General features: G+C 35.4%; 1 protein-coding gene across 7 annotated transcripts in view; it reads right to left on the bottom strand.

Annotated features, from left to right (window-relative positions):
• SKIC3 (SKI3 subunit of superkiller complex) overlaps positions 1 to 17,212 on the bottom strand; it is a 126,175-nt gene that overhangs the window by 30,587 nt on the left and 78,376 nt on the right. For all 7 annotated transcript variants that reach the window (XM_045197929.3, XM_024563644.3, XM_024563646.4 and 4 more), the window contains 15 exons: positions 16,701 to 16,827; positions 15,861 to 16,040; positions 14,746 to 14,870; positions 13,343 to 13,596; positions 12,862 to 12,964; positions 11,159 to 11,335; positions 10,892 to 11,036; positions 10,640 to 10,718; positions 10,481 to 10,542; positions 10,309 to 10,365; positions 7,590 to 7,658; positions 5,826 to 5,900; positions 5,036 to 5,177; positions 2,878 to 2,971; positions 1,042 to 1,119 (listed from right to left, as the gene is read on the bottom strand). In XM_045197929.3, the coding sequence (XP_045053864.2) occupies positions 1,042 to 1,119; positions 2,878 to 2,971; positions 5,036 to 5,177; positions 5,826 to 5,900; positions 7,590 to 7,658; positions 10,309 to 10,365; positions 10,481 to 10,542; positions 10,640 to 10,718; positions 10,892 to 11,036; positions 11,159 to 11,335; positions 12,862 to 12,964; positions 13,343 to 13,596; positions 14,746 to 14,870; positions 15,861 to 16,040; positions 16,701 to 16,827 (1,767 nt within the window). The remainder of the gene's footprint in view (positions 1 to 1,041; positions 1,120 to 2,877; positions 2,972 to 5,035; positions 5,178 to 5,825; positions 5,901 to 7,589; positions 7,659 to 10,308; positions 10,366 to 10,480; positions 10,543 to 10,639; positions 10,719 to 10,891; positions 11,037 to 11,158; positions 11,336 to 12,861; positions 12,965 to 13,342; positions 13,597 to 14,745; positions 14,871 to 15,860; positions 16,041 to 16,700; positions 16,828 to 17,212) is intronic.

The following is a 17,212-nucleotide window of genomic DNA, read 5'->3' as shown; positions in this document are numbered from 1 at the left end:
ATTCCACGGACAAAACTATACATTAACTTTCCTGTATTCGTTAGGAGTGAAAGGAAAAACTGTTATATGTGGTACTATATATAATACTTTTTAATATCAAAAAATAACTTGTTTTGCTTATTTAAAAATGAAGAGAAACTGTATGAGCTCAGCGGCCATCACCTGGAATAGAAATACTGTATCTTTGATATCCTTATCCAGTATCCATCACTATAATCAGAAGCCTATTTCTATTTTTAATGTTATTAGAAATATTTTCATAAAATCTTTTTAATCCTGGGGGTGAGGGTGGGAATTAAAAACACAAGCAATCTTTGCTTCTAAATTCATTTTATAAAGGTGAAAATTTAAAAATCAGTAAAATCACATTTTGATAGATATTTTGATGAAAGGAAGGCTACCTTAGATCGTTTATGAATAAATACATTCAATTTGGGAGCAGCTCTCAACCTGAGAACTGCTTCCTTACCTTGAGCCAAAGACCTTTCTACCGTAACACCTGTTCTCTGGTCCTAGTTCTTTCCTCTAGGACAGACAGCTGGGTTCATTTTTAATCTTTTTTAAAAAAAAATTTTTGGAAGCCAGAAATCTTTGAGAATCTGAAGGATTCTGTGACTCCCTGCCCACCCCCAAAATGTACATGCATAGAAATTTTTATGTGCTATTTCAAAATAATTCAGAATGTTTCTGAATTCCTAATGTCCATCCTCTAAAAAAACATACAGGAAATCAGAATAAATCTAATTCTTCCAATTAACAAGGCTTCTACTATTAGAGATAGCAACGGCCTCTCTACCAAATGTTCTCTTCCACAGTCCACCACCATCAATTCTAAACCTGCCTCTTATAAAGCCCACTGGAGTTAGGTGTTGTTACAGACACAGGCAACTGTTAGCACTGCCTGAGACTGTGGGAATTATGCATCTTGCAGGAATGTCACCAGCCCACTACTCTAGAAAGTGGTCACCACCTCTCCAGTCCCATAGCTTTCACCAGAAAAATCTAGTATGGTCACAGAATTAATGGGAAAAACACGCTTACCATAACAACCTGCCATAATTTCTAATTGTATCATTGTAAGTAACTTGGTCTTCTGCATTCTGTAACAACAAAATTGCCCTTAAAAAAAAAAGACAAGGTATTTTAAATTATCTTTATGCAGTAGCATTATTTTACCATTTTCCATTAACTTAATGTACAGATTTTTGCTTTCATTTGATGCTACTAAGTCCTATACACTTGTTTAAATTTTTATTAAATTGGCACCACAAAAAAATACTTAATACTTAGGATTTTAGAATGTCAGGAAAATTACTTTAGTAAAGTGAACCTCCTAAGTGAAATTATTTGTCACACTTGAGATCTGTCTGCTCGTTTAGGAGGGAGAGGGATAACAGGGGAAAGGAGGGGAAGGGTCTAGTCAAGGACCATGTATCAAGGATCCATGGACTTGGACAACAGGGTGGGGACTGACTGTAGGAGTGGCAGGGGTGGGCGGGGTAGGGGAGAGGAATGAGGGAAAAACTTGGAACTATAATAGAACAACAAAATATAAAATTTACAAATTTAAAAAAAGAAAGAGAGATGTGTATCCAAGTGACCACGGAGCTGCCATTTTAGGCTGAAGGTAAAACCAGTGTCAGATTCACAACATGTGCAGTTATAAAATGTACCCCCCAAAAGTGAGCAGCCTAAAGCTGTCTAGTTTTCTGTTTGAAAACCCTGCCTGCTGTTATATTCTATCATGTTTATATAGTTTGTTTACTAGTAAGTTTACTGTGAGGATGAAAGAAATAGAATTGTGGTTTTTCATACGCTTCTCTCCACACACACCTGAAAAAATAAGAACTTCATTATACAGCCTCCAGTACCATCTAGTGATTACGCCTTTGAACTACAGAGATTCATTAAAAAGTGGCAAAGTATTTAGGACACCTCAATTATTCATTTTTTTATTTAACAAGGCCTCTTCTAAAAATGATTTATTTAGACTGAGGGCAAGGATGTACCCCAGCAGTTAGGCAATCAGGTCTTTCAACTTTTCCTCTGGTCCTCAGAAGATCAATAGTCATCTTCTTATTCGTGAATCAATTAGTTTGCAGAGAACACACCTTCAAGTTGATTCCCTGTCCTACCATTCTCCTGACTGGTCCTTCCACTTGAGCACATTGTCCTTGTGTCTTTGACATGCTATCGCAGCTCCTGCTCTTGCTGGTCCCTCTGCCTAGAACGTTCTAGTGCCGACCACGGAATAGCTGATGGCTTCACTTGGTTCAGGCCAGGCCACACTGTCTCCTTAGTAAACCAACCTCAAATTCACTGCCTGCTCTGTAGTTGCAGGTCCTTTACTTTGATTTTCTTTCTTCACAATGAACCCCATCACAGATGTCTATTAACTTATCATGTGTCTCCCCCAACCAGAACATGAGCTCCAGGAGAAAGGGGCCTGTGTCTGTTTTAACCCTCTGCTAAACTGCCAGTGCCCAGGACACTGCTGGACACACAGCAGTTCAACAAGTATTTTTTGAGTGGATACACATATAGTAGACTCCAATGATTCAAACAGATATATAATGTTCTGATTTCTTCTCTGAATAAATACATTATTAATATTTAATAAAGCTAGACAAAGTCTAAAGGAGAGGAGTTGTTTGGTTTTTGTTTTTTATTCCCTCTCTCTCGAGTTAAGCAATAAAAGCCAAAATACAGATGAGAATTTGGACTGCATATTTTCACCTTCTAAGATATAATAATAATAGATTATGAAAGACTAGGGGGAAAAATCAGAACATTTACTCAGTACACCTTATTCATGAGAATGAGACTAAATTTAAAAAGGACAACTGGGGATGACATCCCCAGCACGTCCAGAGTTACCTGTGGTAGGCATCTGCTGCTTCCTTTCTCAGCTGAAGATGCTCATTTAAATAACCCAGCATTGTGAAAGCTGGAACATAATTCTGAATTCTTTCTGGAAATCCAAAAATACCTTTTCTTTACATGTACATAATGGTTGTGTTTACAAAATATTAGTTTTATTTTCAACTTATTCAATATTTTAAATACCAGATTATCTTCTGAGAGCACTGACATTGTTAAGAAGTCTGATTATCTTGACTATAAAATACCAGTAATCATTTTATAATTCTTCTAAATTACTGAATAATATTTATACTTATCATCTACGCAATGTTTTAAAGTTAAAACATTTTTATTCCTAATGGTATAATAATTTGAAAATGTGCCTCATGTTAAAACTCTTGACTGAATTCATAAAAATTCAGTTCTTTGGCTAATCACTTAAACCTTCCTGTGATTAATTTTAGCAACAATTTTTCTTGATGGTTGTGTTTCAATTTCTATGTCATTTAAAAAAAAAAATTAACTCAGTATTGTACACTAGAAACAGAGTATGATTTTGTTACTGCCAATGCAGTGTTTTGAAATTTTAATGTCAAAAGACATCATACTCTGATGCTGTATAAAACGGAAACACATCTGATCTAATTAAAGTTGTGCTGGGAAGCAAGCCTTCAAATCTCTTCAATGGTTTAACAAAAGAGAGTATAATCATATCGTAGCTGATGGTTAGGTTCTAACATCAAAGCATAAGGTACAAATCATACAGAGTCATTCTTGAAAAACCCTCGAGTTACCGCACAAGCAGAGGGTCACTAAGGCTCAGTCACACTGAGTGAGAGGAGACCCCTGCCCTCCATCCACGAGCACCTGGAGGTGGTCAGCAGGACTGATGCAGACACGGTACTCTCCCTGTATTCTCCCCTCGTTTCTCTCCTAATTTACTTATTTACTTTTGGCTAAGCACATGTAGATGAATTTATTAAATGAGTACGTTATCTTTATGACTCCACTGCAGCGTTAAAAATGCAACTAAATGAACCGACAGGAAATCATTTGTTCATTGTTCTAAGTATCTGAACTTTGCAGAAAGCTACAGTTTACCTCTTTATATATAAATCCTTTCTAAATGTTACTCATTCTATACTACCTATCAATAAAACTTCCGATCACACACTTTGTCAGAGGTGCCAGGCATTCACAAGTCATTCGTTTTGGCATACTGTTAGCATGCGATGCTCCACAGGGCCGATTTGTAAAGTGCGATCCACTCGAGTGGCCCAGGCTCGGTGCAGGGAGAGTATTACAATCCTTTCAATACCTATGATGAGGCATTTTCTCTTCTGCTTTTCACAATTTATCTCATTCTTTTTATTAGTCAACTGCCAACATTCCTACTTAAACTCCTTGCTTCTTTTATTATAATTTTTTCAAAAGATAAAAAATTGCTAGTAAAACTAACATTTCTTGAGCATATACAGTATGTCAGGTACTCTGAACATTTTGTATAAATCTTATTTAAATCCTAAGCAATCAACATTTTCATTATTTTGTTATAGGCAGGAAAACTAAAATTCAATTTGGTAGTATGCCTAAGGTGTTATCACAGCTACTAAATGATGGAGCAGAGATTCGAACTCAATAGTAGTTATATTAAGGAAATTATTATAATAGATGGTTAATAAAACTCCAGCATTCTGCCCTTTTCCTAAGCCTAAATATATTTTTCCAGTATCTTAAAGAAAAATCTGGTATTAAAGTGGGAGATTAAAGGCATTGGGTTTGGAACTTAAAGTATATTATCTTATTTAATTCTCAAATCTCTACAACCTAGGTATTATAACCTCTACTTTCCAAAGTTCACAGAGGCTCAGGGAAGTAAAACAGTTGGCCTAAGGCTGTAGGAACAGTAAATGGGACAGCCAGAGCAGCAGCAGCTCCGGCCGTTTGGGCTCCAAATGCTTTCCACTACAGCACGGAAGTCACTTTCATCTTGACTCATTCGGTAACATTTCATCAACCTTCAAAAGTCCTCACTAAAATAAAGTTCAAAAAGTAGACTGGCCAATGGGGAGAGAAAAGCCAATATTTAATCTGAAATTAACTAATTTTTAAAATTCATTAAATTATTTCAACAGCTATTAAAACATCTTGCATCATATAACAGGTGCCTTACCTACGTATTTACTCAAAACAACTTGTGCTGCCGGCACAGCATTCATCTGAAGGATGTTGTACCGGTACAGCTCGGTTTCTCTGTTGCTTTTGTCTTGCAATGTTGTACAGACCCAGTATGCATAACCTATTGCTCCCTCAGTCTTGAAAAAAGCCAAAGTTAGCAAACAGACATACGGTAATAAATAAGTGAATAAAAATTAAGAAACAAAACAATACACTTCAATACAGAAAACGTCCCATTTTAGTCTCCTTTAAGTCAAATGTTAAGTGTCTTTACAGGGTCGCTATGATAAAACACAGCTAAGACCATATTCAAGCCACTTGCTTCAACTCTAAGTAAGAGAATCAAACGGGATAAATTAAGTGCAGAAAACAGAGCCCCGCCTGATGGGTGAGTCTGCTTCTTCTCAGCACCATTCCCATAGGTCAAAGTAATAATTACCAATCAAAAGAATTCTAAAACACTTTCATAAATCAGCTAGAAGTGTCAACCAAGTCTAGTCCGTATCTTATGTATGTGTGGTCTAGAGTCTCTCTGTGTTTCTAGTCTACATGACTACCACTGCATCTGCTAAACCCCAATGGCATGTGTTCATCAGAGCTTGAAAGATGACAGATAAAGACAAGAACTTCTTTAATTAAAGACAGCTTCTCTGCTTCTAGGAAAGAATAAAGAGTAGAGACAAATGTTGTCGTTAACATCTGATACCACTAAGTATCCATTTTCTCAAAAAGGTTTAATACTTTACTCATTAATGAATCCCTGAGAAGAATGGTCAAATTCTTACGTGCATGCTGAGTTCTGTAGTATGCCTGAAAAGATCCATGGTGTCATAACTTCCAACTGTCTCTGCAATTAGAGCCTAAAAGAAAAAAAAAAGAGTTTCTTCATGTGTTTAAGAGAAGTAATCATCACTATTATCATCACAATGAAACTGGAAAAAACAAAGGTTTATGAGCTGTGTTCACATTGGTAGGTGAGTGGAAGAGCAAAGTTAACTTCAACTTCAGTCCTGGCCACCAGTCACATGGCTCAGAGAACAAGAACAACTTACTAAATAGGCCCTTAAGCTGAAAAATGCTTTCAAACTTCCATCTGCAACTTTCTCCCCTACCTCTCAGCCTTGATTATTCATACTAGTATTTGTCCAGAACAGGATTCTTATCACAGGATCACCTGAGATTCACCTGGGTAGCTTTTTTAAAAGGAGGTCCTCACTCCTAGTTTCCACAGACACAGGTGAAGTCACAACATGTTTATTTTTTAAAACTGCTTCAGAATTTTAAATATTACACCTATGCTATTGACTTTACAGACTATTAATAAATTAAAATTACTTTCAACCTCATCTATCTTTTATAAGAAATCAGGGTTTTAGTTATCATATATTATTAATATAATTAAGAAATTTTAGAAGTCTCACTTCTATTGCTACCATTTAAATTAAACCTACCAGTTATTTCCTGAAATAAACTATTTTTAAGAACTAAAATATTTGAAAAATAAAAAACATATATGTATTTTTTCTGATAGCATCTAAGATGTGGACCTAAACAGTGCTACTCAAGTGACGTCCTTGGACCAGCAGCAGCACCATCCCTTAGGACAGTTAGAAATGCAAATTCTTGAGCCCCGAGTCCAGTAACTTACACAGAGCTTAGTATAGTAATGACATTGCTCCCAAATGCTACCACAGTTAATGGGAACAGGAAGTTAGCCTTAATTCTGTTTGCTTCACCAATTAACGAGAATTAGACCATGGAGTCAAAAGTACAATGAAGAATATCAAAACCCAGATTTATGATTTTCTGATATGGGTGATGCTTCTACTATTCTCCGAACCAAAATAAATCAACCACTTAGTAATTCAGAACAATTTTCCAGATACACAGGACTTAGAGGTTACTCTTTCCAATCCCCTTCTTTTTCAGGTGAAAACATTGAATGAAATCCAGCAGGTTTATTAAGGTTAAAAAAATTAGCCAGTGATAGACTCAAGATTATTAACCAAGTACCCTGATTCTTATTTGGCAATAGAAAAATCTAAATTCAGGGGGATGGATGGTAGGGGGGAGATTTATATAAACAAGTACCCAACCAAATTATGAAGATTTTGAGAAAATACAATCAAAATGATCTTTATAAATGTTCATGGGGGGGGGGGGGAAATGCGTAGTAAGAGAGCTCTTGGTTTATTTGTAAGCATGATAATGCCAGACTGACGAGGTTCAAAGCGCCTCCAAGTCAAAGTTTAATCATTGCAAGCTGCATGACCTTGGGCATGATTCCTAGTTAGGATCTCTGAGCTTCAATTTCCACATCTACGAGAAGTTTAACAGCTACCATCAACTCAACGCACCGATGAAAGATTAACTGAAATAATGTGTACAAAGAGCCTCGCACAGTGACTGGCAAAAAGTAAGCCTTCAGATGTTACCTGTGATTATAATTATCATTGTTATTTGTATTAATAGGGTATTTATACCACTTTATATTAATAGGTTATTTATATCAACAGAATTATTAATAACTAAAATGTTATATATCTTACTTGTCCAATCCAGCACATTAAGTAAGATGGATCAAGGGATTGAGCCATTTTGAAAGCTTCATGAGCTTGCTAGGAAAGAAAAGCAAAAAAATAATACATTAGGTCATTTTATAAATTTAATATTAAATTGTTTGTTAAAACCATAAGAGAGTAAGAAAAGCCAGACTTATCAACATAAACATATATGAGCCTCAAACTGTTTATGCACAATCAGCAATGTTTCAAACAGTGTTCCATCAGAACACTCCCAGTTACAACAGATTTCTCTACAGGTTAGGGGTTCTGGACCCAGCAAAAGGGCAATAATCTTCTTTAAGTGTGGCAGGGAACAGTCTTACTTTTCCTCTAAAAAGTTAAGCTAATGCACAACTGTGTAATGTTATCATAAAACCATATTTATGGTTTATTAACTAAGACTGGGATTTGTATAAATTATTTTTAAAATTTTAAATACTTAATTTTACAGAGAGGGAAAGGGAAGGAGAGAGAGAGGGAGAAAAACAAAGATGTGAGAGAGAAATGTCAATCGGCTGCTTCTCATATACACCCTGACCAGGGATTGAACCGGCAACCCAAGTATGTGCCATGACTGGGGATTGAACTGGTGACCTTTCACTTTGTGGGATGATGACCAACTAACTAAGCCATGCTGGTCAGGGCATTTTGTATAAATTTTTAAAAAATATTTTCACATATTTTAAGATCCACATTATTTTCCTTTGTTCTATTTATAATATTCTAAAGCAATCTCTGCTGTGATTTAATATAGTCCTAAGAATATTACTAACTCTATTTTAAAAAGATGATATTCAGGAACTTCTGTTCAAGATGGAGGCATAGGTAGACTTGCTTTGGCTCCTAGTACAACCACAGGAAGAATCACAACTAACTTCAAAACAAAAAACACCCAGACTGCCAGAAAATCGAACTGTATGGAAGTCTCACAACCAAGGATTTAAAGAATCCAAATTTATCCAGATGGGTAGGAGGGGCAGAGATGGGCAGTCGGGACGGAGAGGACACAGTGTGGCACAGAGCGGCAATGGCAGAATGAGTGGTCCCACATTCATGTGTGGTGAATAAAAATTGGGGGGTTTTACCTTGGGAGTGAGCAAACCCAGCTCCAGGCCAGATCGCACAAGCCAGGGTTCCAACAGTGACAGGGAGGAAGCTGTGATTCAAATCAACGATTTGGAACATGAGGAGGAAATAAACATTCAACCAGAACAGAATGAAGAAACAAGAATTCAAAAAACATGAGGAGCACATAAGAAGACTCTGGGACATCTCTAAAAGTGGCAGCATCTGAATCATAGGGGTGCCAGAAGGAAGAGGAAGAGCAACAAATTGAAAACTTATTTGAAAAAATAATGAAGAACTTCCCTAATTTGGTGAAGGAAATAGACATACAAGTCCAGGAAGCACAGAGAGTCCCAAACAGTTGGACCCAAAGAAGACCATAGCAATACACATCATAATTAAAATGCCAAAGATTAAAGATAAAGAGAGAATCTTAAAAGCAGCAAGAGAAAGGCAGAGAGTTACCTACAAAGGAGTGCCCATAAGACTGTCAGCTGATTTCTCAAAAGAAACTTTGCAGGCAAGAAGGGGCTGGCAAGAAGTAGTCAAACTGATGAAAAGCAAGTAATCTAGAGTAACCTAGATTACTCTATCCAGCAAAGCTATCATTTAGAATTGAAGGGCAGATAAAGTGCTTCCCAGACAAGGTCAAGATAAAGGAGTTCATCATCGCCAAGCCATTATTAAATGAAGTGTAAAAGGGACTCATTTAAAGAAAAAGATCAAAACTACGAACATTAAAAGGGCAACAAACTCACAACTACCAACAACTGGATCTAAAAAACAAAAACAAACTAAGCAAATGACTAGAACAGGAACAGAATCATAGACATGGAGATTATTTGGAGGGTTATCAGCTGGGAGGGGGAAGAGGAAGAATGGGGAAAAGGTCCAGGAATTAAGAAACATAATGGGAAGGTAAGAAATAGGGGAGGTTAAGAATGGTATAGGAAATGGAGAAGCCAAAGAACTTATGCATGACCCACGGAAGTGACTAGCAGGGGTGATTGCTGGAGGGAAGGGGGATACAGGCAGAGGTGGTCAAAAGGGGAAAAATTGCGACAACTGTAATAGCATAATCAATAAAATACATTTTAAAAAGGGTGATATTCAATATAATGGCTGAAAACATAAAACAACACAGATATGTTATCTGTAGATTTGCAGAAGCTTCTAACCATGATCTACAAACACATACACAGTTCTCTAATGTACAACTGCTTGAGTACGACAAATTACATGTGGATCACAAAGGGGTTACTATCTGCTAAAGTCAAATCTAAATCACCCAAGCAAATGTTAAATAAATTGACAGACAGTGCTAATTCTTTCCCATATTCCATCACCCTACCCTCCAAAACACCTACATGGGACTCATCTTACATGTGTACAGATACAAAGAAAAACATCCAAACAGTTCATACTAGAGTTGTTTTAATCTCTACATGAAAAATAATTATAAAACCATAAATTTCTTGAGCAGTGTGCAAAGGAAAATAAATCTTACACATTCATTAGTGAGCATACTAGATATATAAAAATGTAAATAGTATTTCTCCACAAGAAGGTGAGCTATTATGAAGAGATCATACATAGAAAATGTTCTTTACTTTTAATATGACAAAACAAACACATTTACCTCAATCTTTTCATTTGCAAGGTATAACACTCCCAAGTTGGTCCATGCAACAGCATTCTGAAAAACATATATATGTATAAAAATTAGTTCCCTTGTCTACATGGAAGTGTCAGAAAATTATTAACACTAGATTTTGAAGTTTTTTTCATAGACAGACACATAGAACACTCACAACTTGCTCTGATTGGATTGATTTGATGAAACAGTGCTGAGCAAGGGCATAATTTCCAATACCTGAAAATATTGAAAGATACAGAATTTGATGAAACTGAGCTTTATTACCTGAAATAGACAATATTCTAAAATTATTGAGGTGATACACAATTCTTACCACTGTAACACGAAACCACACCAAGAGCATTCCAGTATAAGTGATTATTACTGTTGAGTCTCACTGCCTTTTTTAGACACTGAAAAAAAGTAAAATTAGATTAATTTTTAATCCTTCGAATGTCAACATTTCTATCAAGATAAATGTGGTTTATGTGAAATCACCAGAGTATTTACATTATCAAAAACATCTTTCAGAAAACTACTTAGTTTTTTTTTTCTAAATTTATAAAAAAGTTTCTCAGAACCATACATGTAATGATTTCTCCAACAGTTCTTTAAGATCATTCACATTGCTGCCTGTTTCTGCTAGATGTTGTGCTTGGCGATAATAGTTAATCCCAAGATCACACCATGTATTAGATGTAGACATCAGTTTTAATGCACGCCCATAACACCTATGGAAATACAAGAGTAAACATTATGTTTTGTTATAACATCCTGATCTAATTTGAATGTCATTCTCTGGCAATCTTCCAGAGAATGGAAGATGTAAGTTGTAAATGGTAATGTAAATTACCTTCCTCCAAGATGGAGGAGCTCATTTTTCTTTAATTCTTGTTTTCCTTCTTTCTGACCTAGAAGGACTCCTATAACGTGAACATTCACTTTAGATGGTGAGACAGCATACAAACTAGTACAAGCATCCCCAACCAGCTTCCAAAGGCAAGACACATCAGCTCGATGCTGCAGAGCCCTGAAATAAAAGAGAGGGATTCTTTTAAATTATATCCAAAAAGTATAGACTTTTGGAGATCTTATAAATAAAACACAGCAATTTCATTGAAGCCAAATCTTGATAATCAGCTATCACAAACAGCTATGTTACTGGCAGATGGACAAGCAGATGGAACATGTTTCATTGCCTTTTCTACTCATGGAGTCCAGCCAAAACTCATTTTCCAATATCTTCAAGGGAAGGAAGACTAATTATTACAGTTATCACTGAAAACCCCTTGTGAGGACCAGGAGAAAGGACAATGTATTTCTAGTGCTTTTGCCTAAATACCTTAGCATAATTTCTAAAATGGACAGCATGAAAAAATAAAAGACATAAAAGGAGAGAAACAAGCAATTTTAAGTGTCTATACACTCATTTCCTTTTCATTTCAATAAAAAAATATATGTGAAGTGAAATAACTCCTACCCACTTATGTAAGTACTGTGGTAGTATGAACTTTTAATTAGAGAAGTAAATATAAATTTTGGGATTATCACTTCAAAATTTTATATACCTCCTTGTAATTGGTTGTGTTACATGCTTTCCAGAACAAAATTTCCCAAGCTAACAAAGGCAGTATTTTTAGCTCAAATTTCATCACTCAAAGGTTCACATTTACTCTTAAATACAGTTCCAACAAAATATGCCTTCTTCACAATACCTCTGTCTTCAGAAAGAGCTATATTATGTGAGAGTTGAGAAATAGCAGTAAAAATCAGTGGGAGAAAAAAGGCTAAGGTTTTCATTTCTTACTTGGTTCATATTCGAAGCAAAGCAATCCTAGAACAACCAAATCAAGAGGGAACAGAAAAGAAGGCAAGTAGGAAAAGAAAAGAAGGGAAGCACAGAGTGATGTTTAAGAGCAAAAAACACTCAAATGTATGTCTTACGTGTGGATTTTTTTAAAGCCATCTACTACAAATAACATGTTTACCTAGCTAATGAATTTACAGTCCTATAAAGTACCAGATTTACTCAAATTTTTCTGATTCCTTTCTTGTATTGGACATCACTGTTTTTTCCTACACAGATTCTCTGCAGGAGAAATCAGATTATTTCTTTCCCTTTACCTTTGGCGCTACCAGTAAGCTTAAAATAAGCCCTTACCACTGATGTAAAGCACATTGTGCACCTGCAGCTCCTGTTTTCCAATCATTCCAGTTCTAGATATTCACATTTCTGGGCCTCCTGAAAGAACACCTACGCTGCTCCACTAGCAGATGGCTTCTTCCTTCCCACCCTTCCCTATGCGTCCAGCATGTCACGCACTTAAGAACAAGAAATTGTACCTATCCCCACTGCAAAATTACTAGTGTATGCATTAAAATATGTTCTAGAATTAATTGGTTTGTAATTCTTTATGCTTGATATTCTGAATGATGAATGCTATAACTAACAAAATTAACATAGAATGTTTTTATTCTAAATAGAATTTATTCTAAATTTGGCTTTATTATTATACTAAGAAAATAAACACAGTAAATAATAAGAATAATACTCACTGAGTAAAATATCCCAGTGCTTTTTCTATGTAGTCTACAGCTTTCCCATCAAGATAATCGACTAGAGCTGCTTTTGCCATCATGAGATGGCATTCCCCCAGGCCTGAAATCAGGTAAGGTGGCAGTTGTTAAAACATGTAAACAATACTTAGAATAAACTTCCAATAAATTTATATTAAAGCTGCTTTCCAGAAAACAAAACTCATGTTTTAGAAATCTATTTCAGATCCATTATCTATGATGATATTTGTCTAAAAGTTAAATCTCTATTATATTACTCTTTACTGACTGTTATGAATCCAGATTTGATGTTTCTATATTCAAATCTATACAACAAGCTATACCGTCAGAGGTTCACACTGGATGCCACTGACTAAAGAAGTCCTTTTATCAAGTTGTTCAATGCATTTAGGAAGTTCACTCAAGAATTTTGTACTTTAGTATCATAAAAGTCAAAGGAACTATTATTTTAAAAAATTACCTTTCAAAGCAGGCACATAATCTTCTTTCTTTTTAATGATCAGCTGGTATTGAGCTATAGCCTCCTTATATTTGCCTAGGATTTGCTGTATTGCTGCAACCTTAAACACACTGTATGTGGATTCTGGGTTCAGCTCACTGGCTTTTGTGAAGGATTTCAATGCCGTTGTATAGCCACCTCTGCTTAAGTAGGCCTCTCCTAATGACTCCCAACAATTGAAATCCTTTGGGTCTGCCCTTATTGCTGCCTGTAAGCTAAAATTTCAAGAAAATAAGAGGATGAAAAGCAATAGAACTACTTCCACATCTGAAAGGAAAATATAAAATAAATAATTCAACTGAATCACACATAACATTGCTTCCTTCTATATATAAAAGTGTAATTTAAAGCAGGTATATCTGTTCCTTTTATAAGTTGAATACTTTTAATATTAAGAAATTTTATTACAAATTTGGAATGAATAAGAACAAAATAACTTTTCTGAAAAAAGTGCTGACCAGAATTCCTTTCCTTGACTGTCTGGAAAAAGTTTACTTTCCTATCCTACCAGTATGCCTCATCACAGTTTATAAACTCACACCAAAACAGAAACATCACAGTTAAAAAAAACAATAATAATAGGCATGCTTTAAATTTCTGATTAAATTCCATCTCCAGAAAAAAAATTTTAAATGCCTGTATTCTAGGTATTAAGATAAATCAGAAACAATTTTATATTTTTTAAAAATATTATTTTTTGATTTATTTTTAGAGAGAGGGGAAAAGAGGGAGAAAGACAGGGAGAGAGACATCATCAATGTGAGAGAGAAAAATCATTTGTCTCTCACACGTGCCCCAACTGGAGACTAAACCCACAACCCAGGCATGTGCTCTGACTTGGAATCCAACCCGCAACCTTTCAGTCTGCAGGATGATGCCCAATCAACTAAGCCACTCTGGCCAGGGAAAAACAACTTTATCATGATGCAAATATATTTTATTTACCCTCAAGTGAAGCTCAAACCAAATGACTAAAATTGAGCTACTCCAAATGCCCTTCAAGCTGCCAAATGTATCCCCTGCCCAAAAACAACATATTGTTCAATGGGAGAACAAAGATATTAACCTAGGCTTTTATCATTCCTTAAATTTCTATCTAGAACCTACTGTATGTATAATACTATTAAGACTTCACCAGACTTGCTCTCTCCTTAACTACAGGACATCATTTAATCCACTTTTGCAATTCCAGTGCTTTGCAGGTAATAAGAACCAACCAACCTTAAATAATTATTGTTATTTCTTCCCTCAAGATACAACGTGGTATGAGGCAACCTGTAAAGTTCATTTTGGGTACAAATGGAGTTTAAATTAAGAAACCAATAGGCTGTCAGACAGAATTTAAAAATAATTAGGTGCCTTACTCAGCCACTGCTTGAGAATGTTGACCAGCTTTCAAATAGTACAGGCCTCGTCTAAGCCAGGCCCATTTTGCAGTTCCAGCACTCGCCCTTTGAGTTACTGTTGTTAGGATAGCTAAGGCAGTTTCCTAATAAGAAAGGAATAATATTAGAGATGTCAAATATCATAAAATTCAGAACACTTATGTAAAGTAGGCAAATACATGAGGTCTGTCCGGAAAAAAGTCCAGCCATTGTTAACATAAAGAGAAAGGTTTGCAATGTAATCTGACAGCCAAGGAGAGTGGACTGGAATGTGCATGTGTGAACAATGACGACTTCACTGTACTAATCAGTGGGGGCAGTAGACATCATTAAAATGAGCATGTGTACTGTGTGGCCATTGCATTCAAAATGACTGAGCAAGTAGAGCAAGGAATTTTGAGTTAAGCTTGAACATTCCTCCACGGAAACTATTGGGATGATTCAGAAAGCCCCATCTATGGGCAACTGATGATTGGCCGCTTCATCAGGACAATGCACCTGCTCATGCATCATATCTTGTGCAGAGTTTTTTGGTGAAACATCAAATCGCCCAGGTATCTCAGCCCCCCTACAGCCCAGATTTGGCACCCTGTGACTTCTGGTTTTTCCCAAAGCTAAAATCACCTTTGAAAGGGAAGAGATTTTAGACCATCAGTGAGATTCAGGAAAATACAGCGGGGCAGCTAATGGTGATTGGGAGAACTGTGTGAGGTCCTAAGGTGCCTACACTTTGAAGGGGACTGAGGTGTCATTGTCCTACGTACAATGTTTCCTGTATCTTGTATTTTCTTCAATAAATGTCTCTATTTCTCATATTACATGGCTGGATACCTTCTGGACAGGCCTTGTATTTTCATTTACCACTTCCAATTTTTTAAACTTACACTGGCATATACTGACCTATAGTTTCAACAATAAATGATGAGAATTTTAATGTCTGCCAAAGAAAAAATGTATAAACAGTGACAAAAAATATTTCTATTGCAACTATAAATATAAAAGTAATGATAACTTTCAAGTATATATACTAAAATATGTCTACTTCTACATTTCACATAAAAACAAGACAAAAATGTTTAAGTTATTAGACACACCATCTCTTCAAGCTCCACACTTAAATCAACAGCTGCAGCTCCAGATTCAGCATCGGTGTCATCTAATTCAAAAGCTTTCCTGTAGCATCCACGGGCTCTGTTTTTATCTCCTACTACATCTCTGTAATAATGACCCAAGTAGCAGAAAACTTTGCCCATGTATGTATCCAATTTGGCAGCCTTCAAAATAAAACACAAAAGATAAATATATAGATTTTTTTAAAAAAGAAACAGTTTTATTAAATATATAAAAATATGCCAAAACATTCTTTAATGTAAGATTTAAAACAACATAAAAGCCAGCTGTCACTGCTTATAAGTGTGAAAATGTTATCTTCATTAAGAGACCAAAAACAGAAACATCACAGTTAAAAAAACAAGAATAATAGGCATGCTTTAAATTTCTGACATGTGATAGTGATATTTGAAGACATGTGATATTTGAATTGTTACATTACTCTGCTTTTATTATTCAAGATAAGAAACACTTCTAGATGTTAAACATCCCAACAACAAAAAGTTAAACATCTAAAATTACATAAGGCTCATGTGCCCATAAAACAAGAGTGGAAATTTTCTAAAAACAACATTGTTTTTCAGATATAATCATGTCTCATTTTCTATAACATGTGATTCTTAAATAAGTAGCTTTTACACTTTTATGGTTTAATTTTCTCCTTGAAAACCCACATAACATTCTCACAAACCTTATGTGTGAGATGTGAAACACGAAAAACAGTTCAGTAGTAATTTTTAAAGTACCTAACTTATATAATTATAATTTATGGTTTTATAATGAATCCATTTCAACAAAAAGTTGAATAGTAGCACTTATTTTACCTTTAAAAAGTGGGTAAGGGCCTTTGTTTTATCTTTTCTTGTTTCTTCGCCCATGAACCAATATATTAACCCAAGTTGGTAATGATATTCAGCAACTTCAGCATCTTTCTCAAGAGCTCTCTGAAAACTAAGTCACCAAGGGGAAGTAAAAAGGAATATTGAAATATATATGATATAGCAGACACTCAGCTGAAACAAAGTTTGAGTAATTCAAGGATGCTGAATTTGAAACAAGTCATTACTTTAGGATTCAGATAACAATGAGGAAAAAAACAATTTGTTTTTCTGTAACAGTATCTTTAAGAAGCACAATGGCCTTTAGCTCTACCAATGTGCTAAGTGTTCACACCAAACATTGTTTGAACATTATAATCGGCTAATCATATTTCATATCCATACTGGAAATTTTTTATAGTTACTGTGTTACATGCTAAATACACTTCTTTTTTTATTAAAAAAACCTCTTTTATCCTCAACAGAGGACACTTTTTCATCCCTTTTAGAGAGAGAGG

Source organism: Desmodus rotundus, chromosome 1 (assembly GCF_022682495.2).
Source record: "Desmodus rotundus isolate HL8 chromosome 1, HLdesRot8A.1, whole genome shotgun sequence".
NCBI lineage: Eukaryota > Metazoa > Chordata > Mammalia > Chiroptera > Phyllostomidae > Desmodus > Desmodus rotundus.
The sequence above is the reverse complement of the archived record's forward strand: the minus strand, read 5'-3'. Positions and strand labels throughout refer to the sequence as shown.